This window comes from Triticum aestivum, chromosome 7A (assembly GCF_018294505.1).
Source record: "Triticum aestivum cultivar Chinese Spring chromosome 7A, IWGSC CS RefSeq v2.1, whole genome shotgun sequence".
Taxonomy (NCBI): domain Eukaryota; kingdom Viridiplantae; phylum Streptophyta; class Magnoliopsida; order Poales; family Poaceae; genus Triticum; species Triticum aestivum.
In genome coordinates, this window is record NC_057812.1 from 247,752,267 (window position 1) to 247,778,380 (window position 26,114).

At 40.5% G+C, this 26,114-nt stretch overlaps 1 protein-coding gene across 1 annotated transcript; it reads right to left on the reverse strand.

The window, feature by feature from the left end:
• Positions 1 to 23,912: 23,912 nt before the first annotated feature.
• Positions 23,913 to 25,369, reverse strand: LOC123154462 (BTB/POZ and MATH domain-containing protein 1-like). The gene is made up of 2 exons (XM_044573192.1): positions 25,131 to 25,369; positions 23,913 to 24,990 (listed from the first exon to the last, which is right to left on the reverse strand). Coding segments are annotated over exons 1-2 (1,038 nt in total). The 5' UTR covers positions 25,132 to 25,369; the 3' UTR covers positions 23,913 to 23,953.
• Positions 25,370 to 26,114: the final 745 nt, after the last annotated feature.

The window sequence follows — 26,114 nt, forward strand, 5'->3', positions numbered from 1 at the left end:
TTTATGGGTGTGTCCTATTTCTCCACAAATCTTGCATGCACAAGGTTTCTTCATATCCTTTCCATAAGGTTTTAACTTCTGGGACACAAACTGAGACTTTGGCAAGGTCAACTTAAATTCTTTCCAAGTGGTTACCCCTTGCCATCCATTGATGGTTTGGTACATCCTCCACCAAGTAGCGGCACCTCTTTCAAAGCACTGAAGAGCATGCTGGTCATATCCTTTCTGAATATAGGGTTATTCTTCATGTGATCCTCCATGTTCTGAATCCATCGGTCTGGCTCCAACTGACTCATCGGTCCAGAAAATACAAGCTCATCTCCATTCATCCTCTATTGGGTCCAAGGGTTTGGGGTGAGATAAGAGAGATAGAGAGGGATACACACAATACAACCAATAGTTTTGAAAAGACAGATTTTTTTGTTGTGGCTGTCGAAAAACATCAAACAAATGACAGCTCACAAACGTCGCATCTAAAGTAAGTATATAACAGGGGTTTGGTCTTCTAAAGGTTAATAAATCTTCAAAGTCATCAAACTCTTCAAGTCTTGTTCATGCCTCCAATGGTTTCTTCCAATCATGCTTGTCTTTTTCTAGCTCTTTTGCTAGATCATCTCTATAGACGTGAAGTCTCTCGTGACATCCTTTAATATTTTTGGAGTTGCGTTCCAAACTTCTGGGTTTCATCAATCTCGACATGAACCATGCTCCTACTGTCCTTCAGTTCCTGACAATTCTCTGGTATCTCGAGGTTGTAGCTCCTCCAGCTTGGTTACTTTCAACTTTTGGTTCCTGAGTTCTTCACGAAATGCTTCCTTTCAAATACGGCTTCTTGTAGCTCCATCTTAACTTCTTGATGTAACACTCCAGATCCTGGTGATACACCTGCTAAGGTTAAAACTTCATCCTTTGCTCATAGATGCTCCATCAGCCTTCTACCTCCAATCCTTCCAAATAAATGCATGCTTAACTCAGCAAGGTGACAATAGCATAAGCGGGCGATAACATCACGGATAGCCGTGTTTATGCCCATGTCGTTACCATGGGCTATCATTCCATAGTTGATATCTCCTGCCTTAGGGTTTTCTTGACAAAACTTCGAGTTCTCATGCTCCTTGTTTCAGTCTTTCTCCGATACACCTTGATCTCGGTATTGACAGCTTCCATAGTCTGTCAAGTTCCATAAGGGTAGTCTTCCTAGTCATACTGATCAGGAAATTCTTCAGAGTCTTCAAATTCTCCTAGTCTTCAGAGTCTTCAACAGTTGTAGTTTCCATTATCATAATGTATGGTAGAATCCTCTTCATTCTGAATGGTCTCGTTTGTCTGATATCTTGTACTTCTTGGAGTGGTCTCATCAGTCGAATCTTCGAGTGGTCCAAAGGGAAAAGGGGTATGGTCTCACTAAAGGTATTTTGTTGAATAAGCTCAGAAGAGAAGAGAGGTAAAAGATCCTTTTGAAAAGAAAGTTTTTAGAGAAAATCCTTCCTATGGGCTTGCCAGATTCTAGGGTCATGTCCTACAGTCTACATGTGCTCTGATACCATCTTGTAGCGACCCGACCCGAATGGATCAAGTCTCTGTGCTTAAGTGTCATCCCTGGATCGGTATGCTAACACACACAGTACTCGAGGATTTATAACAGAGGTAAATCACATGTATAAAGTAACGTAAATATTATTACCTCAATCCCAAAATAGCGGAAGTAACAAGGTTGTGGATTCCCATCAACACCAACGGCAAAGTTGAGTGTAGAAATTGTAACCCTAACGTATCACTTACTCGTCGTAAGAAATCCTGCAACATGAGACGTTGCAGCCACAAAGGGTCAGTACATTGAATGTAATAGCAAATTCACACCATAGAGAAATGATGAAATATGGCTATCACTACATGCATATATGGCTGGTGGAAAAGCTCTATGGTTATAAGGTTTTTGCAAAAAGCCAATTTTTCCCTACAACAAAGGAATATTTTTTTAACTATCATGGTGGTTGTTAAACATTGAGAAGGTACCCCCAACTCAATTCCAAATTAAAGTAATTAACAACCCAACAATATTAATTAAAAGTGATGAGATACATGTGATAACCCAAGTACTAGATACTCAATATTGTCCATAACTAGGGACACGGCTAACCATGATTAGATTGTACACTCTGCAGAGGTTTGCGCACTTTTCCCCACAAGACTCGATCGCCTCCGTTGGATTTCTCGCACTGCATGGTGTTTGAGAAACGGATGATCGAGACACAGTCTTTCAGAAACATTAACTCCCTACTCCGGGTAGACCATACCAAACCTACAAAACCCACTACCTACTGATCTACCTCTTCAAGAGCTTCACGCAACTTACTCAACTATGCTAGAGCCCATAATAGCTTGTGGCTGCACACGGAAGTTTCTAGCATGAATCATCTCAGTTCCCTTTGAGCCTGGGTGGCGATCCATAGGAAGATCACACGGTTACCCCGGGATTTCCAAAAAAACAGACAACACTGGGTTCCCCAGGTGCCTCAATCCACCCAGATGTTAATTTAAGTTGCCACCTCAAGTTGAACCATTAATTAACAATGCCACATTTGTCATGGATTTCACTCAAACCCAAAACCACGTCTACGAGCATAGCATAGCATAGTAATATAAGCAACGCGTAGAAGTAACTCCCAAGGGTTTGAATGTAACAGGGCAATAGGTTCTACCTCATCAACTACTTCCCAACCCACATGTTAATGTCATCCTAACCATGCAATGTTTGAGGATTGGAACTAATGCATAAAAACTGGGTGATAAAGGGATATGATCAAAGTGTGAACTTGCCTGCAATGTTGATGAAGATGATTCACACGCAAAACTCTTGATAGATCTACTCGTCACACTCCGGTCAATCTATCGTGGGCAAGCAATAGTAACCACACATAAGCAATCACTCAAAAGATCAGAAAGATTGAAGAAAACAATTCGGAAAACATCAAAACCCAGCAAATAACTCTGGAAGCATAAATCAATTTCTAATAGTACCAAAATTATGTGAATTTGGCCTTATCAGAAAGTTTAGGTCAAGAGCTTCAATTTGCAAAAAGAATCAACTCAAACAGAGCTACGAAACTCAAGTTATGAACAAACGAAGTTTGAATCTAAATCTGGCCTAATTCAAATTTTAAAACTTGCAAAAACATGTTTAAGTTGTTTATCCGGATAGAGGAGATCATAACGAAGAAGTGGGCGTTGGTTTCGTTGGATTTGGACTAACGAGCAAAAAGTTGTGGTCGTTTGAACTAGAGGGACTAATCTGTAAGAAAGTTTATCATGAATAGGTCCCTGACCGAAAACTAAAAAGAAAAAGAAAAAAATACTAAACAAACGTTCGCTACCGAACGCTAACTAACGAATCTTTCCGCTCCAGATCCTAAACGAGCGAACGTCCGCTAATAAAAAAAGACGTTCGGGAAAAACCGAAGAAAACCAAAATAAACCGGGCGGCTCGGCGGTTTTACCGGCGGTTTTAGTCGATTTTCTTCATCGACGGCGGCGAGGTCAACGACGATGCGAGGCGGCGGCTCCGGCGAGCGAGGCAGCTCCGACGACGACAGTAGGCGGCGTGGGCGTCGGCGCAAGCGGGGGCGGCAGCGAGGCGCGACTGTGGCGGTGGAGAGCGGTGGCGTGCAGCAACGGGCGGCGGCGCGGTGGTTTGCGGCGCGGGCGGCGGCGAGAAGCGAGGCGGCAAGGGAAGAGAAGAGAGAGGGGTCGGGGCTCCGGATTTATATGCGGGAGGAGGTGGCGTGAAGCTTGCGGGAGGGGGCAACGGCGACGGTGTCCGTGCCGGACACGGGCGGCAGCGGGGCATGCAGCGCCCGGACTCGGGGCGAAGGCGGCGCCCGGTTTGGGCCGGCTGGCTGGCTGGGACGTGGCCCAGTCGGTCGGCACGAGAGAGTTTTTTCTATAAAACATTTTCTCAGACAAATGAAAACAGAAAAAAAGACAAATATATTATATAGGCATATAATATACCAAAATTTGCAGAAAAAGATTTTCTACAACATGGACATTTTTATAATGCCAAATAAAATCCACACAAAATCCGATAATTCAAAGCGTGCTACTGGTCTAATAAAATCCAATAAAATCCATTTTAAAAATACCAAAATGATTTCAAATTAATTTTTCTCCAATTTTCTATTGTAGGGAATCATGTTACCCTATTTTCCATGTATTTTGTTTTTGGAGAAAAGTAATTTGAATAATACTCAAATAACCCAAATTGAAAAATAATAATTTCAAATGAATTTTAAATTTGAGTTTCTTTGAAACTCCCAACTCATATTTCATATGTTTTGAAGAAGTCATTTTATCTTCTCTCATGAAAATTATTGAGTTGCTTAAAGTTTCAGAATTGGAAATATTTTCAAATGAAATTCAAATATTTTCAACACCCCTTTTCATTTAAATAAATGGAAGAAGTCATGTTATCTTCTCTCGAGGGTTTTGTATTTGAAAAGAATTTGAATTCACGAAGATCAAAATGCAAAAGGTGAAATTTTGGGAAAGTCCTTTTATTCCCTCTCATTTAACTTTCAAAAAGTTTCAAATTTCACTCAATCAATCACACAACAATAAAACAATAAATCTATCTATCTATTAATTATAACATTCCAAAATTTAGAATTTTGGGATGTTACACCCACTCTATGTCAACACAAAATAAATTTGGAGAAAGATGCCAAACCAGTTATTGATCACCAACGACGACTAAATCCTAAAATAAAAGAAGTGGTAAGAAAAGAAGTACTAAAGCTCCTTGAGGCAAGTATAATTTATCCCGTTGCTGATAGTCAGTGGGTAAGTCCTGTCCATTGTGTTCCTAAAAAGGGAGGTATTACCGTCGTTCCTAATGATAAAGATGAATTGATTCCGCAAAGAATTATTACAGGTTATAGGATGGTAATTGATTTCCGCAAATTAAATAAGGCTACTAAAAAGATCATTACCCCTTACCATTTATTGATCAAATGCTAGAAAGATTATCCAAACATACACACTTTTGCTTTCTAGATGGTTATTCTGATTTCTCTCAAATACCTATATCAGCTAATGATCAATATAAGACCACTTTTACCTGCCATTTCGGTACTGCTGCTTATAGATGTATGCCTTTTGGTTTATGTAATGCACCTGCTACCTTTCAAAGATGCATGATGGCTATATTTTCTGATTTTTGTGAAAAGATATGTGAAGTATTCATGGATGATTTCTCCGTTTATGGATCCTCTTTTGATGATTGCTTAAGCAACCTTGATCGAGTTTTGTAGAGATGTGAAGAAACTAACCTTGTCTTGAATTGGGAGAAATGCCACTTTATGGTTAATGAAGGTATTGTCTTGGGGCACAAAATTTCTGAAAGAGGTATTGAAGTTGATAAAGCTAAAGTTGATGCTATTAAAAAGATGTCGTGTCCCAAGGACATCAAAGGTATAAGAAGTTTCCTTGGTCATGCCAGTTTTTATAGGAGGTTCTTTAAGGACTTCTCAAAAATTTCTCGGCCTCTGACTAATTTATTACAAAAAGATATACCATTCATCTTTGATGATGACTGTGTAGAAGCCTTTGAAATACTTAAGAAAGCATTAATCTCTGCACCTATTGTTCAGCCACCTGATTGGAATTTACCTTTTGAGATTATGTGTGATGCTAGTGATTATGTTGTAGGTGTTGTTCTAGGGCAAAGAGTTGATAAGAAATTAAATGTTATTCAATATGCTAGTAAAACCCTAGATAATGCCCAGAGAAATTATGCTACTACTGAAAAAGAATTCTTAGCAGTTGTATTTTGCTTGTGATAAATTCAGACCTTATATTGTTGATTCTAAAGTAACTATTAACACTAATCATGCTGCTATTAAATATCTTATGGAAAAGAAAGATGCTAAACCTAGACTCATTAGATGGGTTCTCTTGCTACAAGAATTTGATTTGCATATTATTGATAGAAAGGGAGCTGAGAACCCCATTGCAGATAACCTTTCTAGGTTAGAAAATGTTCTTGATGACCCACTACCCATTGATGATAGCTTTCCTGATGAACAATTAAATGTTATAAATGCTTCTCATACTGCTCCATGGTATGCTGATTATGCTAATTACATTGTTGCTAAGTTTATACCACCTAGTTTCACATACCAGCAAAAGAAAAAGTTCTTCTATGATTTACGACATTACTTTTGGGATGGCCCACACCTTTATAAAGAAGGAGTAGATGGTGTCATTAGACGTTGTGTACCTGAGCATGAACAGGAATAGATCCTATGCAAGTGTCACTCCGAAGCTTATGGAGGACACCACGCTGGAGATAGAATTGCACATAAGGTATTGCAATCCGATTTTTATTGGCCTACTCTCTTCAAGGATGCCCGTAAGTTTGTTGTATCTTGTGATGAATGTCAAAGAATTGGTAATATTAGTAGACGTCAAGAAATGCCTATGAATTACTCACTTGTTATTGAACCATTTGATGTTTGGGGCTTTGATTATATGGGACCTTTCCTTCCTCTAATGGATATACACATATTTTAGTTACTGTTGATTACGTTACTAAGTGGGTAGAAGCTATTCCAACTAGTAGTGCTGATCATAACACCTCTATTAAGATGCTTAAAGAAGTTATTTTTCCGAGGTTTGGAGTCCCTAGATATTTAATGACTGATGGTGGTTCACACTTTATTCATGGTGCTTTCCGTAAAATGCTTGCTAAATATGATGTTAATCATAGAATTGCATCCCCTTATCACCCACAGTCTAGTGGTCAAGTAGAATTGAGTAATAGGGAACTCAAATTAATTTTGCAAAAGACTGTTAATAGATCTAGAAAGAATTGGTCCAAGAAACTTGATGATGCATTATGGGCCTATAGAACTGCATATAAAAATCCTATGGGTATGTCTCCGTATAAAATGGTTTATGGAAAAGCATGTCACTTACCTCTCGAACTAGAACATAAGGCTTATTGGGATATTAAAGATCTTAACTATGATTTCAAACTTGCCGGTGAGAAGAGGTTATTTGACATTAGCTCACTTGATGAATGGAGAACCCAAGCCTATGGGAATGCCAAATTGTTTAACGAAAAAGTTAAAAGATGGCATGACAAAATAATACAAAAGCATGAGTTTAATGTAGGTGATTATGTATTGCTATACAACTCTCGTTTAAGTTTTTTTGCAGGAAAACTTCTCTCTAAATGGGAAGGTCCTTACGTTATCGAGGAGGTCTATCATTCCAGTGCCATAAAAATCAACTACTTCGAAGGCACAAATCCGAAGGTGGTGAACGGTCAAAGGATCAAACATTATATCTCAGGTAATCCTATAAATGTTGAAACCAATGTTATTGAAATCGTAACCCGGGAAGAATACATAAGGGACGCTTTACGGAATGTTTCAGACTCCGAAAAGGAATAGGTATGTGGTACGGTAAGTAAACCGACTCCAAAACAGTTCTTATGGCAATTTTCCTCCCTTTTGGATTATTTAGAAAAATAGAAAAATAAGAAGCAGTCCGAAAAGGACACGAGGGCTCCACGAGGGTGGAGGGCGCGCCCTACCCCCCTAGGCGCGCCCCCTGCCTCGTGGGCACCTCGTGGGCTCTCCGGACTCCATTTTCTTGCACGTTACGTATTTTGGTCAGTAAAAATTCATTATATAATCTCCCGAAGGTTTTGACCACCGTATCACGCAAATATCCTCTGTCTTTGCTTCGAGTTGTCCCTGCTGCAGATTAGAGCAATATGTCTTCCCAGGATTCGGAAGGAGAAAGCTATGTGGCTGATTATCTTGTAGATCCTAAGGTCTATGGGGACGTGGAGCATTGTGGTTGGACTACGGAAGAAGAAAAGGACTATGAACCCAAGGTAAGGGAGGAGACGAGCTCAGATGAAGATGAAGTCCCACTACCTCAACATGGGGACATGCATGTGGAGTTCAAAAATTCAAGCCTCCCAGATAGAGCAAAGAAACCTAAGATCGAGTTCATCCCTTTTCGCCTCTTGCAGGAAAACAAACAGGAATTATGCAAGAAGATATTAAGCCTTGAGCAGGAGATCAATGACCTAAGGGATCAAAATTATGTCCTCAATCACAAATTAAGGAAGAAGCCTACGCCATCAACAAAACCAACACCTTCTTCACCGGCAAAAGAGACATAATCACATGGGTATGGGCACTCCCCTTGGCAACCGCCAAGCTTGGGGGAGTGCCATGGTATCGTATCACCATCACATTCCTATCTTTACCGTTTTTCTTAGTTCAATCCTTTTGGTAATATCTTGATCTAGTAGCATAAAGTTTTAGTATGATCTAGTTGTGAGTTTTGCTTTATGATCTCTTCTATGTAATCGAGTCCTTGAGCTATATAATAAAGATTAGTGTTGAGTCAAGGGCTTGATTATTTTGCTATAATCTTGAGTGAATAAAAGAGAAGAGAAAAAGAGTAAAAAGAAATAAAAGAGATCATATGGATCTTATGGGGAGTAATGACTTCACATATAAAGAGTATGATAAATAAAAGTTGTTGAGAGTTGACAAACATAGTTTTGGTCATCGTTGCAATTAATAGGAAGTAATAAAGAAAGAGAGGTCTTCACATATAAATATACTATCTTGGACATCTTTTATGATTGTAAGCACTCATTAAAATATGACATGCTAAAGGGTTGACGTTGGACAAGGAAGAAAACGTAATGGGTCATGCTTTCTTACATCTGAGATAAATTATATTGTCATGGATCCTCCAACATGTTGAGCTTGCCTTTCCCCCTCATGCTAGCCAAACTCCTTGCACCAAGTAGAGATACTACTTGTGCTTCCAAGCACCCTTAAACCAGTTTTGCCATGGGAGTCCACCATACCTACCTATGGATTGAGTAAGATCCCCCAAGTAAGTTGATATCGGTGCAAGCAATAAAAAATTGCTCTCTAAATATGTATGACTTATTAGTGTGGGAGAAAATAACCTTATACGATCGTGTGATATGGAAGAAATAAAAGCAACAGACTGCATAATAAAGGTCCATATCACAAGTGGCAATATAAAGTGACGTTCTTTCACATTAAGATTTTGTGCATCCAACCATAAAAGCGCATGACAACCTCTGCTTCCCTCTGCGAAGGGCCTAACTTTTATCTTTATCTCCTACCTTACATAAGAGTCATGGTGATCTTCACCTTTCCTTTTTGCATTTTATCCTTTGGCAAGCAAAATATGTTGGAAAGATTCGGGTATATATGGCTAATTGGATGTGAATTTGCATGAACTATTGTTGTTGACATTACCCTTGAGGTAAAACATTGGGAGGCAAAATATAAGCCCCCATCTTTCTCTGTGTCCGATTAAAACTCCATACCCATAAGTATCGCGTGAGTGTTAGCAATTGTGAAAGACTATATGATAGTTGAGTATGTGGACTTGCTGAAAAGCTCTTATATTGACTCTTTCCTATGTTATGATAAATCGCAATTGCTTCAATGACTGAGATTATAGTTTGTTAGTTTTCAATTAAGTTTATGATTAATACTTGAAATTGTGAATGAATTGTTACTCTAGCATAATAGATCATATGATAAGAATTACATAAGTTGTTGTTCCAAGAATGATCATGATGCCCTCATGTCTGTATTTTATTTTTATCGACACCTCTATCTCTAAACATGTGGACATATTTTTCGATTTCGGCTTTCGCTTGAGGACAAGCAAGGTGTAAGCTTGGGGGAGTTGATACGTCCATTTTGTATCATGCTTTTATATCGATATTTATCGCATTATGGGCTTTTATTACACATTATGTCACAATACTTATTCCTATTCTCTCTTATTTTACAAGGTTTACATAAAGAGGGAGAATGCTGGCAGCTAGTATTCTAGGCTAGAAAAGGAGCAAATATTAGAGACATATTCTGCACAGCTCCAAAAGCCCTGAACTTCACGGAGGTCATTTTCAGAATATATAAAAAATAATGAGCGCAAGAAGTTCCAGAGGGGGGCCACACCCTGCCCACGAGGGTGGGGGCGCGCCCCCTGCCTCGTGGGTCCCCTAGTGGCCCTTCGATGCCCATCTTCTGCTATATGGAGTCCTTTGATGAGAAAAAAATCATAAGCAATCTTTCGGGATGAGACTCCGCCGCCACGAGGCGGAACCTTGGCGGATCCAATCTAGGGCTCGGACGGAGCTGTTCTACCGGGGAAACTTCCCTCCGGGAGGGGGAAATCATCGCCATCGTCATCACCAACGATCCTCTCATTGGGAGGGGGTCAATCTCCATCAACATATTCACTAGCACCATCTCCTCTCAAATCCTAGTTCATCTCTTGTGTCCAATTCTTGTCTCTAAGTCTGGGATTGGTACCTGTGGGTTGCTAGTAGTGTTGATTACTCCTTGTAGTTGATGCTAGTTGGTTTATTTGGTGGAATCTCATATGTTCAGATCCTTTATGCATATTAATACTCCTCTAATTATGAACATGAATATGCTTTGTGAGTAGTTACGTTTGTTCCTGAGGACATGGGAGAAGTCTTGCTATTAGTAGTCATGTGAATTTGGTATTCGTTCGATATTTTGATGAGATGTATGTTGTCTCTCCTCTAGTGGTGTTATGTGAATGTCGGCTACATGACACTTCACGCCTAGAGGAAGGCATTGGGAAGTAATAAGTAGATGATGGGTTGCTTGAGTGACAGAAGCTTAAACCCTAGTTTATGTGTTGCTTTGTAAGGGGCTGATTTGGATCCATGTGTTTCATGCTATGGTTAGGTTTACCTTAATACTTTTGTTGTAGTTGCGAATTCTTGCAATAGAGGTTAATCATAAGTGGGATACTTGTCCAAGTAAGGGCGGTACCCAAGCACCAGTCAACCCACATACCAAATTATCAAAGTACCGAATGCGAATTATACGATCGTGATGAAACCTAGCTTGACGATAATTCCCATGTGTCCTCGGGAGCTCTTTTCTCTATATAAGAGTTTGTCCAGGCTTGTCCTTTGCTACAAAAAGGATTGGGCCACCTTGCTGCACTTTATTTACTTTTGTTACTTGTTGCTCGTTACCAATTATCTTATCACAAAACTATCTGTCACCTACAATTTCAGTGCTTGCAGAGAATACCTTACTGGAAACCGCTTATCATTTCCTTCTACTCGTCGTTGGGTTCGACACTCTTACTTATCAAAAGGACTACGATAGATCCCCTATACTTGTGGGTCATTAGGGCCATAGGTTTCACTAGTGGCTTCTCTCAAGATAGCATGTATTATGGTGGGTGAACAAATTACTGTCGAGCAAATGATAGAAAAGTGCATAGTTATGAAGATATCTAAGGCAATATCATGAATATAGGCATCACGTCCGTGTCAAGTAGATCGAAATGATTCTACATCTACTACTATTACTTCACACATCGACCTCTATCCAGCATGCATCTAGTGTATTAAGTTCATAAGAACAGAGTAACGCATTAAGAAAGATGACATGACGTAGAGGGATAAACTCAAACTATATGATATAAACCCCATCTTTTTATCCTCGATGGCAACAATACATTGCGTGCCTTTCTGCCCCTACTGTCACTGGGAAATGACACCGCAAGATTGAACCCAAAGCTAAGCACTTCTCCCATTGCAAGAAAGATCAATCTAGTAGGCCAAACTAAACCGATAATTCGAAGAGACTTGCAAAGGTATCAAATCATGCATATAAGAATTCAGAGAAGAACTGAATAATATTCATACATAATCTTGTTCATAATACCACAATTCATCATATCTCAGCAAACACACCGCAAAAGAGTATTACATCGGATAGATCTCCAAGAAGATCGAGGAGAACTTTGTATTGAGAATCAAAGAGAGAGAAGAAGCCATCTCGCTAATAACTATGGACCCTCCGGCAATTGTATTGAGAATCAAAGAGAGGTAAACTACTCACGCTTCATCAGAGAGGCAATGGTGTTGATGTAGAAGCCATCCATGATCGATTCCCCCTCCGGCAGATCACCGGAAGAGGCCCCAAGATGGGATCTCACGGGTACAGAAGGTTGCGGCAGTGGAAAAGTGGTTTCGTGGCTCTCTATGATCGATCTAGGGTATAAGAGTATATATAGGCGAAAGAAGTATATCAGTGGAGCTACGAGGGGCCCACGAGGGTGGGGGCACACCCTCTTGCCTCGTGGCCGCCTCGTGGAGTTCCAGACTTTGACTCCAAGTCTTCTGGATTGCTTTCGGTCCAAGAAAGATCATCGCGAAGGTTTCATTCCGTTTGGACTCCGTTTGGTATTCCTTTTCTGCGGAACTCTAAAATAGGCAAAAAAACACAAACTGGCACTCGGCCTCCTATTAATAGGTTAGTCCCCAAAATAATATGAGCATATTAAAGCCCATTAAATAGCCAAAACAGATAATATAATAGCATGGAACAATCAAAAATTATAGATACGTTGGAGACGTATCAAGCATCCCCAAGCTTAATTATTCCTACTCGTCCTCGAGTAGGTAAATGATAAAAACAGATTTTTGATGTGGAATGCTACCTAACATAATTACCAATGTAATTTTCTTTATTGTGGCGTGAATGTTCAGATCCGAAAGATTCAAGAAAAAAGTTTAATATTGACATAAAAATAATAATACATCAAGCATACTAACAAAGTAATCATGTCTTCTCAAAATAACATGGCCAAAGAAAGTTCATCCCTACAAAATCATATAGTTTGCCTATGCTCCATCTTTGTCTCACAAAATATTCAGATCATGCACAACCCCGATGACAAGCCAAGCAATTGTTTCATACTTTAGTATTCTCAAACTTTTTCAACTTTCAGGCAATACATGAGCATGAGCCATGGACATAGCACTATATATAGGTGGAATAGAGTGGTGGTTGTGGAGAAGACAAAAAGGAGGAAGATGGTCTCACATCAACTAGGCGTATTAATGGGCTATGGAGATGCCAAATAATAGATATCAATGTGAGTGAGTAGGGATTTCCATGCAATGGATGCACTAGAGCTATAAATGTATGAAAGCTCAACAAAAGAAACTAAGTGGGTGTGCATCCAACTTGCTTACTGATGAAGACCTAGGGAATTTTGAGGAAGCCCATTATTAGAATATACAAGCCAAGTTCTATAACGAAAGTTCCCACTAGTATACGAAAGTGAGAAAATAAGAGTCTCTCTATCATGAAGATCATGGTGCTACTTTGAAGCACAAGTGTGGAAAAAGGATAGTAGCATTGTCCCTTCTCTCTTTTTCTCTCTCTCTTTTGTTTGGCTTCTTTGGACTCCCTTTTTTTCATTGGCTTCTTTGGCCTCTTTTTTTCCTCACACGGGACAATGCTCTAATAATGATGATCATCACACTTCTATTTATTTACAACTCAAGGATTACAACTCGATACTTCGAAGAAAATATGACTCTATATCAATGCCTGTGGCGGTGTACCGAGATGTGCAATGAATCAAGAGTGACATGCGTGAAAAAACTATGAATGGTGGATTTGCCACAAATATGATGTCAACTACATGATCATGCAAGGCAATATGATAATGATGGAGCATGTCATAATAGACGGAACGGTGGAAAGTTGCATGGCAATATATCTCGTAATGGCTATGGAAATGCCATAATAGGTAGGTATGGTGGCTGTTTTGAGGAAGTTAAATGGTGGGTTTATGGTACCACGAAAGTTGCGCGGTACTAGAGAGGCTAGCAACGGTGGAAGGGTGAGAGTGTGTATAATCCATGGACTCAACATTAGTCATAAAGAACTCACATCTTATTGCAAAAATCTACAAGTCATCAAAACCAAGCACTACGCGCGTGCTCCTAGGGGGGTAGATTTGTAGGAAAATACCATCGCTTGTCCCCGACCGCCACTCATAAGGAAGACAATCAAAGAAACACCTCATGCTTGAAATTTGTTACACAATGGTTACCATACGTGCATGCTACGGGACTTGAAACCTCAACACGAGTATTTCTCAATTTTTCACAATTAATCTACTAGCATGACTCTAATATCACCATCCTCATGTCTCAAAACAATCATCAAGCATCAAACTTCTCATAGTATTCAACGCACTTTATATGAAAGTTTTTATTATACCCATCTTGGATGCCCATCATATTAGGACTAGTTTTATAGACAAAGCAAATTACCATGCTGTTCTAAAATACTCTGAAAATAATATAAGTGAAGAATGATAGATAAATAATTTCTATAAAATAAAACCACCACCGTGCTCTAAAAAGATATAAGTGAAGCACCAGAGCAAAATTATCTAGCTCAAAAGATATAAGTGAAGCACATAGAGTATCCTAATAAATTCGGATTCATGTGTGTCTCTCCCAAAAGGTGTGTACAGCAAGGATGATTGTGGTAAACTAAAAAACAAAGACTGAAATAATACAAGACGCTCCAAGCAAAACACATATCATGTGGTGAATAAAAATATAGCATCAAGTAAAGTTATCGATAGATGAAGATGAAAGAGGGGATGCCTTCCAGGGCATCCCCAAGCTTAGGCTTTTGGTTGTCCTTGAATTTTACCTTGGGGTGCCTTGGGCATCCCCAAGCTTAGGCTCTTGCCACTCCTTATTCCAAAATCCATCAAATTTTTACCCAAAAACTTGAAAATTTCACAACACAAAACTTCAACAGAAAATCTCATGAGCTCCGTTAGTATAAGAAAATAAACCACCACTTTAAGGTACTGTAATGAACTCATTCTTTATTTATATTGGTGTCAAACCTACTGTATTCCAACTTCTCTATGGTTCATACCCCCCGATACTACTCATAGATTCATCAAAATAAGCAAACAACACGCGAAAAACAGAATTTGTCAAAAACAGAATAGTCTGTAGCAATCTGGAGGTTTCGAATACTTCTGTAACTCCAAAAATTTCTGAAAAATTAGGAAGACCAGGATAAAAGGTATATTGATCTACTGCAGTTGAAATTGGTATTTAATCGCTCTCTGGAAAAAATGATACTTATTTTCGTGAGCGCATACTTTCTGTTTTTATCAGCAAGATCAAACACCAATCACCCAAGAAGATCCTAAAGGCTTTACTTGGCACAAACAATAATTAAAACATACTCCCTCCATTTCTTTTAGTCCACATATAAGGTTTGGTCAAAATCAAGCTTTGTAGAGTTTGACTAACTTTATATTAAAAAATATAAAAATTTACAATATAGAATCAATATTATCAGATGCACCATGAAATGTATGTTCATACTATATAGTTTTAGTATTGTAGATGTTCATATTTTTTATATAAATTTGGTCAAACTTTGTGCAGTTTGACTTTGACCAAATCTTATATGCGGAGTAAAAAGAAACGGAGGGAGTAAAACCACATCTAAACAGAATCTAGATGAATTATTTATTCAAAAATAGAAAGGAAATACATTGGGTTGTCTCCCAACAAGCGATTTTCTTTAAAGCCTTTTAGCTAGGCATTGATAATTTTAATGATGCTCACATGAAAGACAAGAATTGAAGCACAAAAGGAGCATCATAAAGCATGTGACAAACACATATAAGTCTAACATACTTCCTATGCATAGGCATTTTATAAGCAAACAAATTATCAAGGCAAGCAAAAACTAGCATATGCAAGGAACAAGAAAGGAACAATAGCAATCTGAACATAACAAGTGGTAATTTGTTAACATGACAATTTCTACAACCATATTTTCCTCTCTCATAATAATTACATGTAGGATCATAATCAAATTCAACAATATAACTCTCACATAAAATTTTCTCTTCATGATCCACACGCATGCAAAGTTGGCACTCTTCCGAAATAGTGGGATTATCATAAAATAAAGTCATGACCTCTCCGAACCTACTTTTATCAAAAACTTCATAAGATTGAACGTTATCCAAATATGTGGGATCTAAAGTTGACACTCTTCCAAACCCACTTTCAATATTATTGCAAACACTATTATCAATCTCATATTCATCATGGGGCTTAAATAAACTTTTAAGACTATAAGAAGAATCACCCCAATCATGATCATTGCAACAATTAGTAGACATAGCAAAATTAGCATCCCCAAGCTTAGGGTTTTGCATATTACTAGCACAATTGATATTAATAGAATTTATAATAACATCATTGCAATCATGCTTTTTATTCGAAGATCTATCGTGAATCACTTCATAAAGCACTTCATCACAATTTTCAGATTCACGGATTTCAAGCAAAACTTCATAAAGATAATCTAGAGCACTCAACTCACTAGCAATTGGTTCGACATAATTGGATCTCTTAAAAAGATTAGCAAGTGAATGAGGACCCATAAGTTTTGGTTCTGATTTGCAATGAACACACAATTATACCAAGCAAACGAGCAAACAATCCAAGTAAGACATAAGGGCAAACGAAAAAGACAAACGGAAGAGAGGCGAAGAAAAGGCGAAGGTTTTCGAAAATCGTTTGAGAAGTGGGGGAGAGGAAAACGAGAGGCGAATGGCAAATAATGTAATGCGAGGGAGAAGAGTTTATGATGGGTACTTGGTATGTCTTGACTTGGCATAGATCTCCCCGGCAACGGCGCCATAAATCCTTCTTGCTACCTCTTGAGCATGCGTTGGTTTTCCCTAGAAGAGGAAAGGGTGATGCAGCAAAGTAGTGTAAGTATTTCCCTCCGTTTTGAGAACCAAGGTATCAATCCAGTAGGAGACAACGCACAAGTCACCTAGTACCTGCACAAACAATCAAGAACCTTGCAACCAACGCGATAAAGGGGTTGTCAAACCCTTCACGGTCACTCGCAAAAGTGAGATCTAATAAAGATAGTAAAGTAAATATTTTTGGTATTTTTGTTGTATAGATTGGAAAGTAAAGATTGCAAAATAGTAAACGAGATGCGATGTAAATAAAAGAGATGCGATATAATAAGAAAGAGACCCGGGGCCATAGGTTTCACTAGTGGCTTCTCTCAAGATAGCATGTATTACGGTGGGTGAACAAATTACTGCCGAGCAATTGATAGAAAAGCACATAGTTATGAAGATATCTAAGGCAATGATCATGAATATAGGAATCAAGTCCATGTCAAGTAGATCGAAACGATTCTGCAGCTACTACTATTACTCCACACATCGACCGCTATCCAGCATGCATCTAGAGTATTAAGTTCATAAGAACAGAGTAACACATTAAGCAAGATGACATGATGTAGAGCGATAAACTCAAGCAATATGATATAAGTCCCGTCTTTTTATCCTCGATGGCAACAATACAATGCGTGCCTTGCTGCCCCTACTGTCACTGGGAAAGGACATCGCAAGATTGAACCCAAAGCTAAGCACTTCTCCCCTTGCAAGAAAGATCAATCTAGTAGGCCAAACTAAACCGATAATTCGAAGAGACTTGCAAAGATATCAAATCATGCATATAAGAATTCAGAGAAGAACCAAATAATATTCATACATAATCTTGTTCAAAACCCACAATTCATCGGATCTCAGCAAACACACCGCAAAAGAGTATTACATCGAATAGATCTCCAAGAACATCAAGGAGAACTTTGTATTGAGAATCAAAGAGAGAGAGAAGAAGCCATCTAGCTAATAACTATGGACCCAAAGGTCTATGGTAAACTACTCATGCCTCATCGGAGAGGCAATGGTGTTGATGTAGAAGCCCTCCGTGACCGATTCCCCCTGTGGCAGATCGCCAGAAGAGGCCCCAAGATGGGATCTCGCGGGTACAGAAGGTTCCGGTGTTGGAAAAGTGGCTTCATGGCTCTCTGCGATCGATCTAGGGTATAAGAGTATATATAGGCGAAAGAAGTACGTCGATGGAGCTACGAGGGGCCCACGAGGGTGGGGGCGCGTCCTCCTGCCTTGTGGCCGCCTCGTGGAGTTCCGGACTTCGACTCCAAGTCTTCTGGATTGATTTTGGGTCCAAGAAAGATCATCGCGAAGGTTTCATTCCGTTTGGACTCCGTTTGCTATTCCTTTTTTGTGAAACTCTAAAATAGTCAAAAAAACTTACACTGGGCCTCCGGTTAATAGGTTAGTCCCAAAAATAATATAAAAGAGCATATTAAAGCCCATTAAACATCCAAAACAGATAATATAATAGCATGGAACAATAAAAAATATAGATACGTTGGAGATGTATCACTGTCATCTCCAGTTTCGCGGCAGCTACCGCTGCTTTGACTGTCTCAGCTGATTTCTTCTCAACCGCAATCTCAACCTTCTTGTCTATGTTTTCTTCAGTTAACCTTCGTCTTTCCTTTCTCTCCTCGGTGGTCTCACGGTAGTACTTCTTCCATGTGGCGCCGTCTCCGACGTCGTGCACGCATCCATACGACGATCGAGTGTCCACCGGGAGTCATTTCAATATGTTCAAGGCCCGGTTGAATGTGGTGTCCCACTTGGTCCTCGCCAATGCCTCAGACTGCGAGTCGCTTTCGGCTGCAATCTTGTGTTGCTCTCTCTGCAAAAGGAACAAGGAGCGTTTACAAATTTGACTAAACATGCAGTCGAATTGATCAGAAATTAAAATTACCAGCAGTCTCATGAACTTCATCATGACCACGTTCGTCTCGAAAACCTTCTTCACTAGATCCCAATGATACCAAGCCCTGAGGACGTCACGCTCCTGCGGGACGGTGAACTCTGCCAAGGGGTCTGGGATACCCAGACTTTCGTGTTCCGTGTCCTCCTTGGCCCATATGGACCTCTTCCCCACGTAACCACAACTTCCAAGGTGGTGGCACCCCATGTTCCTCTCTTGAAGCCCCTTCATGTACTTCGACTTTTCTTTGGCAGCTTCGGCATCGCAAGCCGCCTTGAATATTTCAAACTGCTCTTCCGTAATTATCGAATTATCCTTTACAATCTCAGAGTAGGGTCCCTTTTTGTCGATGATCCTTGCTTTCACCCTTACTTTCCAGGCGGCCAACGCGTCGCTAAACTTGCTCATGGCACATTTGTTTATCTTCTTGATTGCCGGGTCTTTATCTGGATCGGTATATTTCTTTTCATCCCGGCCCGAGAACAAGAATACCTGGTGCATCTTTGTTAGGAGGGAGGGCCTCATATTTTCTATCTTCCCTAGTTTCTCATCATTGATGGTGGCGGTTGTCCGCACGATGCATCCTATTTGGTTGCAGTAGCACGACCGTGCTTCCACAGGCTCTTTTGGCTCAAATTGCTGTCGTCCACCTCCGTGACCACCACTCTAGTAGTGCTGAGCTGGTTTGGGCATCGACATCTCCTCTTCGGTTTTGGTTCTATACCGGCTTTGCTAGTATCGGTGCCGGTCTGGTTCTCAACGTCAGTCTCGACGCTGGTCTCGATGTTGATCTCGGATGTGACATGTGGGCCCAGCAACAACAATCGTTGATCATCGACAAGGCTCAAAAAATCATCCGCCGCCAGGTAGGCGTCGTCGCAATCACCAGAACCCTGTCCTTCATCGTTGCTAGCCATATTTCCTATGATTAAATCTAGTCAATTAATTCTAGACCTAATAAAATGAATAATGACATAAAAATAAAAAAAGGCCTATGTTTGCAGGAACGTTGATTCCTTCCCCGTGCGGCAAATCCCGGGCACCCGATATGTCCTAGTTTGTAGCACAAGTCATGCCAAAATTCATGGAAAATTTTGGCATGACCTTTGCTAAAAAGTGGACAAATCGAGCACCTGAAATTTGCCGGAACGGAAATAAATCAACATTCTGGCAAAACATAGGCCACTCGGCTTCATTCCCGGGAAACAACAAAAGGCCATTTGGGCACAATAGTAGATAAACATGAGCAAACACTATTGAGGAATTTGTATATAACATGACCACTTCAAATTTGCATCTCCTAGTGTTTGACACTTCAAGAAAATCTACACAAATCTCCTAGCATAAACATGCACAACACATTCTAGAAATTTATATTTTTATACTGAATTTTTTCTCTAAACTAAACCCTACTACCCTAATTAACATCTAGTTAAACCCTACTTCCCTAGTACTTAAGCATCTACAACAACTTAAGCTACTAATTTCATTTATTTAGTCATTCATTTAACTTCACCTAATTAACCTAGTAAAACCCTAGTTCCCTAACTAAAAAACATCTAATTAACATCTAGTACCACTACTACCCTAACCTAATTAACATCTACTTAGTTACCTAACCTAGTTAGCTAACCAAATTAACATCTACTTAGTTACCTAACCTACTTCCCTAACTAAAAAACATCTAATTTACAGTACCACTACTGCCCTAACCTAATTAACATCCACTTAGTTACCTAACCTAGTTAGTTAACCAAATTAGTTAACCAAACATCTAATTAACCTAGTTAGTAAACCAAATTAACCTAGCTAGTTCACTTAGTTACCTAACCTAGTTAGTTTACCTAAATTAACCTAGCTAGTTCACTTAGTTAACCTAATGAACTAAATTCACCTAAGTTAATTAATCCTAGAGGGAGGGGTGGGGCTTACAGAGAGGAGGGACGACGAGGAGCAGGGGCGGCGAGGAGTGGATGAGGGTGGCAGGGGGACGAGGGAGCAGGGGCTCCGGTGACGGCTCTGGACGAGGGTGGCTCCGCGAACGCGCGGCTCCGGTGGAGGCGATGGCGTGTGGCTCCGGTGGCGGCCCTGGCGGCGACGGAGGCAGGGTGACGAGGGAGCAGGGGCGGCGAGGGAGAGGTTGGGGTCTGGCGAGAAGAATGCGGAATTGGGGGAAGAAGGGACGCCCGGGAAGCGGCAAGTCAAACTTAGTAGTAGCGCTTTTACACAACACGCACTATAGCTAAGTTACTTACGTATGGCGCTTTTAGCAGGAACACGCTTCTGCTATGGATAAGTTAGCTATAGCGCGTGTTGGGAAAATGCGCTATAGCTAAAGTAGCTATATCGCTTTTGTAAAAACGTGTTGCTGCTATTGCTTTCATTTTTTCTTTTTCTTTAATTTTCCTTCTCCTTTTTCCTTTCTTTTTTCTTTTCTTTTCCTTTTGTTAGTTGCAGCACTGCCACCTTAAAACGCGCTGCCACTATTTTTTAGCAGTAGCGCGGTTTGTAGAAGCGCGCTGCTACTATACCAAGCCTGGCAGCAACGATTCTGGTCGTCATAGTAGCAACACGTTTTATGGAGAAGCGCTACTGCTATTTTTGTAGTAGTAGCGTGTTGTTTTGTCCAACGCTACTGCTAATAGCGCTTTGATTTAACAAGCGCTAGTGATAAGTCTCTGTGTATAAGCTTTTCTCTAATAGTGTTACTTTTATCTTCTCCCTTGTTTTCTTCTTCCTCATTCTTCGTTCATTCTTGTAGTTGCAGGGCGGCGAACCTCGAGGCCCTAGGGGCGATCAGGTCATCCTAGGGCAGCCCATAGCCGCCACGCGCCCTGGCGGGGTCCCTCCCGGGTGTGTGGGGTTTCGGGTCTACAAAAGCGCCCACCGGATTGCTTGCGTACCGCGTTTCCGGTCGGGTCTTCTTCGACATGAGCTGCAGTGCATCACCCCCGGCGTCGAAGGTACACGGTGACATGTTCGTGTGTTAACACGTAGGAACTTCGACGGATTGAAATTCTTACAATTTTTTCCCTATGTTTACTGTTTGATTCATAGGATTCAATCCTATGGACATTTTACTAATTAAGAAATCCTCTATTCCACATTTTGTAGGATATTTAACATTCACTCCAACCTCTCCGAAATAATCTTTTTTTTATGATGCAAACAAACAAATTGAAATAAACCTAAATCCTGTACAATTGGAAGGAGCATGACCTAGCAATCCTACCTTTTTCCTATTCCCACGATTTGAGAATCTTGCAAATCAAAGAACATTTGAGTAAATATTGTGTGTTTTTGCGTGTGCGTGTATATCCTTTTTGGGGGTTTCCTGTCCTAACGTCCTCCCGTGCCAGATCTTTCAAAATACACGATATTAACAATTTAAAAACAATTCCAGAATTTGCAAAACGTCACTGCTCTAAAATTGGGCCTCCCATGTCTAATTATGTTTTCACCACTGACTTTGATTCTACTCGTGCTTCAAAACTAGATACTGATTTGATATGTTTGACAGCTTCATTCTCTTCCCGCAAAAAAAAGACAGCTTCATTCTCTAGCACATACATTTTTCATAGTTTATATGCATTACTGTGCTTTTACCCTTATGTTTACTGAACTGTTTTTATTCTACCATATTTTGCACTATTTTTAATGCAATTGCGCACTAATTTCTACTGCATTTTACACTAGTTCTAGTGCACTTTTTAGACTCTTATTTTATATTAGTTTAACCTGTACTTTCAAACTAGTTTTTAATGTATCTTTTAGAGTCGGATGCATTTTGCATTAGTTCCTACTTGGATTTTAAACTAGTATCTAGTGCACATTTTGGAGTCTACTGTATTTTTTACACTAGTTTCAATTTTTTAATGCAAAATGTGTACAATGGACCATATTGTTTGTTCAAGCCCAATCATATTTAGCCCACCACATGTCTGCATCCACTACAAGCAAGCAGGCAGGTAGGAAAGAAAGAAAACAAAGGAACTACTAATGTTGTTAAGTTTTAAGCACACCCATGATTACTCTTATGGAGTGTTTGCTAGTTAGTAAACTAGTGAACATTACAGTAAGAAGCCGCACCCCCGCATATTTTGGAATAAAAGATGTGTTTGCTTGTATGCTGCAGAAAATAGAGAGGGTGTGCAACATCAGCTTTAAATATTGTGTTACTCAAAAAAATTGCAGTCCACTGTTCCTCCCACCAATTATCATATTGGATTGTTCCAAAAGTATATGATACTAGGAAATGCGTCTTTTGAATTTCCAAATTTACTCCGTCTTTCTTGAAGAAAAAAATATATTCATCTGACAATGCTTAAACCCGTGGACTCTGGGCAGAATGGTAAAATTAACCTTCTACACATGTTCGCAGCTATTGCACTTTCATAATTGCCACATTTTTGCATTGGTACTTTGGCAATTGATGTTTTTGTAATGTAATTTGAAAATTGAATGTCATTGCAGTGGCGCTTTGCGAATGGCCCTGAAAGAGGAAAAAAGGAGTTCAATTTTCTTTTGAGAGAAGAAAGTAGAGTAGAAAGTTCAGTTCTTTTCACTCATACAAGTTCCCAAGTTGTGCACTCTTTTTATAAAACCGCGTTAGAAATCTGGTATAAGACTTTTAAACATGGCAAATCAAACATTTTTCTGGCAAATTATGTGCCGCGAATCTGGTAATTCCCTTCGGCAAGCACGGCAAATCCTGTCATGTTCAGCTTTTTTGTCAGGATTTGCCATGCTTGCTAAAGCGAATTGCCATGCCCATGACACGCAATTTGCAATAAAAAAGTTCGATTTGCCATTCTTAAAAATCTGATGTTATGTTTTTAGCATTTCAGTTTATAAAAATATAGTATTTTTTATCTGAATTTATCTTGCTAAATACTACCCAGAACTCATCAGGAAAAGGATCAGAGTCAGAGATATATACAACCTAATGATACCATACAGTACTGCTTTCTCTTTTTAATAGAGAAATGGGGATACGAACTTTGTCAGTTGATGCACTGTCTTGAGATGATGATATCATACACCGATAACGCAACAAAATCAAATGCTAAGACTCACATAAGGTGTCACTTTTTCTACAGGGAAACCAATTGCACTAGGTAATTGTACAATTCCATGTATGAAAAGGTGCATCGGGCACATCAGGGTACCAGAGTATCATTCATTTTCTATTATAAAATGAACAAAGCAGTACCATTATAAAAAAGTGCAGCAGGCACAACAGGGTACCAATATAATCATATCAATTACAATATGAATCAACCAGTACGATTTTCATCATATAAGGTTTTCCCCCATACAAGTACTTCGATGTCTAGGCATGAAAAATTCTCCATGTTATGCCTCAACCCTCTCTCTCAACTCAGCAATAAGCGCCGGAAATTTTTGGCCCAAGAGCACAAAACTTTCAGTTAACACAACCTTGTTGAAATCTTTGTCAGCTGCTAATAAGTCAATGCACTTTGTCTTCAACTCCAGGCAGCTGTTCGTCTCTGCCAAATCTAGAGTAGTTGCAATGGAATCTAGTGACACATTCTCCCCTAACTTTCGGGCGCAGATAAGCTTCAACCTATGCAGTGCGTACTTGTCCGCCGCGGCAAGCAGATGATGAAACGTCTCAATCGGTGGAGAGCGCCCAACCCTGTCATCTCCAGGCAAGGCATCGGTGTACATGAACTTAAGCAAAACTTTGAACGTCGCGGGCTCGATGTCGTCCAAGACGATGTTTGAAGATGTGGCCCCAGCCTCCGGGCCGAAGAACTTGGCTCTGAAAACCGGAGAACGGGCAGCAAGCACTGCTCGATGCGCATGGAATGTCTCACCATTGGTGGTGAATGACACATCTGTCCCGTCCATGTCCATTCCATTGATTAGGCTGTTAAGATGACTTCCTATTTTTGGGGGTGGCACGGGGATTGGGTCGTCACGCATAACCAAGATGTGGCAGAGGAATGTGACTCGGCCTTCAATCACACATTTTGCCTCCAAATCTACTCGCTTGACGAACCTAGACCACCCATGCCATAGTATGTCGTCCTTGCTACTATACACAAAAACTGATGACGTTGCTGCTATCGGAGATGGTTTGCCATGCCTGCCCATCACATTGGCCTTGAATATGGCCCTGACAGTAGTTACGGGTTCCCTGCAGTAGAGGTAGATAGAGAGATACTTGCCATTGTTGGCCTTCACCCACCCACGCGGGTAGCAATGTATCTTCCAGTCGTGCCCACCGGCGGAGATGTAGTCGGAGTGGACGGACTTGCCGATGGCTAAGTGCTTGGTTTGCTCGTAGTTTACTGTGAACTCAAGCAATGCAGAGTCCACCACGGTGGTTCGTGCCACCAGACCAGTAGTGCGGCCTCGCTTGCTCACTGAATGTAATAATAGTTAAAAATCAGATCACATTTCCTAGAAGTACAATTTAGGTGAGCTCGGCACCTATTTTGGAACGAACAACTGAAAGAAAAACGTAAGACGGGGGAACTGGAAAAAGGCGCAAGAGGGAACTCACTGTCTTCCGTCTGGGCTTGCCGCTGCCTAAGTTCGCCGGCGACTCGGTCCGGCGTCCCCCCTTGGCAACAACCCTTGGTCCTCCTTTGGCGGGCACCCTCCACGACCTTCCTTTCGCCTCGCCTTACGGCACCGGATCGCCCTCGCTACGTGCGATGCACGCGCCGCCACTGCAGTCGTTCTCTACTTCTCTAGGGTTCGCCGCGCTGTCGCACGCGAACGTTTTTTTTTCTGGGTGCCTCTTCGATCTTTCTCTTTTCACGAGCTCGCTTTTGCCTTTTTTTTTTAGCGAAACGAGCTTGCTTTTGTCGTTTGAACGGTTCGGCCCGTGATTTAGGTGGGCTAGCCCACGACCTAGCGTGGGTGACTCCAAAGTTCGTTTTTTCAAAAGGCCTCCAAAGTTCGTGGACTGTCCTCCGTCACTGTGCGTCATGCACGACAACGCGAAGTTCTTATCTACTGACTGATATTTGGGAATGCCTTCGGACATTGATGCTTCAAAAAGTGGTGCCTTCAAATACCTAAAGGACCGGCTTTGGAGTAAAATTTAGGGTTGGATTGAGAGCACAATGTCCACGGCAGGAAAGGAGGTATTGGTTAAAGCAGTGGCTCAAGCAGTGGCTGTGTATTCTATGTCTTGTTTTAAACTCTCAAGAGGCCTATGTAAGCATCTTAACATGCTCATAAGGAAGTTTTGGTGGGGCAGCAAGGACGGGCACCACAAACTGCATTGGGTTTCGTGGAAGGAGATGACCCAACCGAAATCTATGTGGGGTTTGGGTTTTAAGGACTTCGAGCTTTTCAATATGGCAATGTTGGCGAAACAGGCCTCGCGTATCTTACAACAACCTGAATCTCTAAGTGCTCGGCTGCTTCGAAGCATTTACTATCCAAACACCACTATATTGGAGGCGACTATAGGTAACCATCCGAGTCAAATATGGCGGCTATCCTGAAAGGAAGAGATGTGATGAAGCAAGGCTTG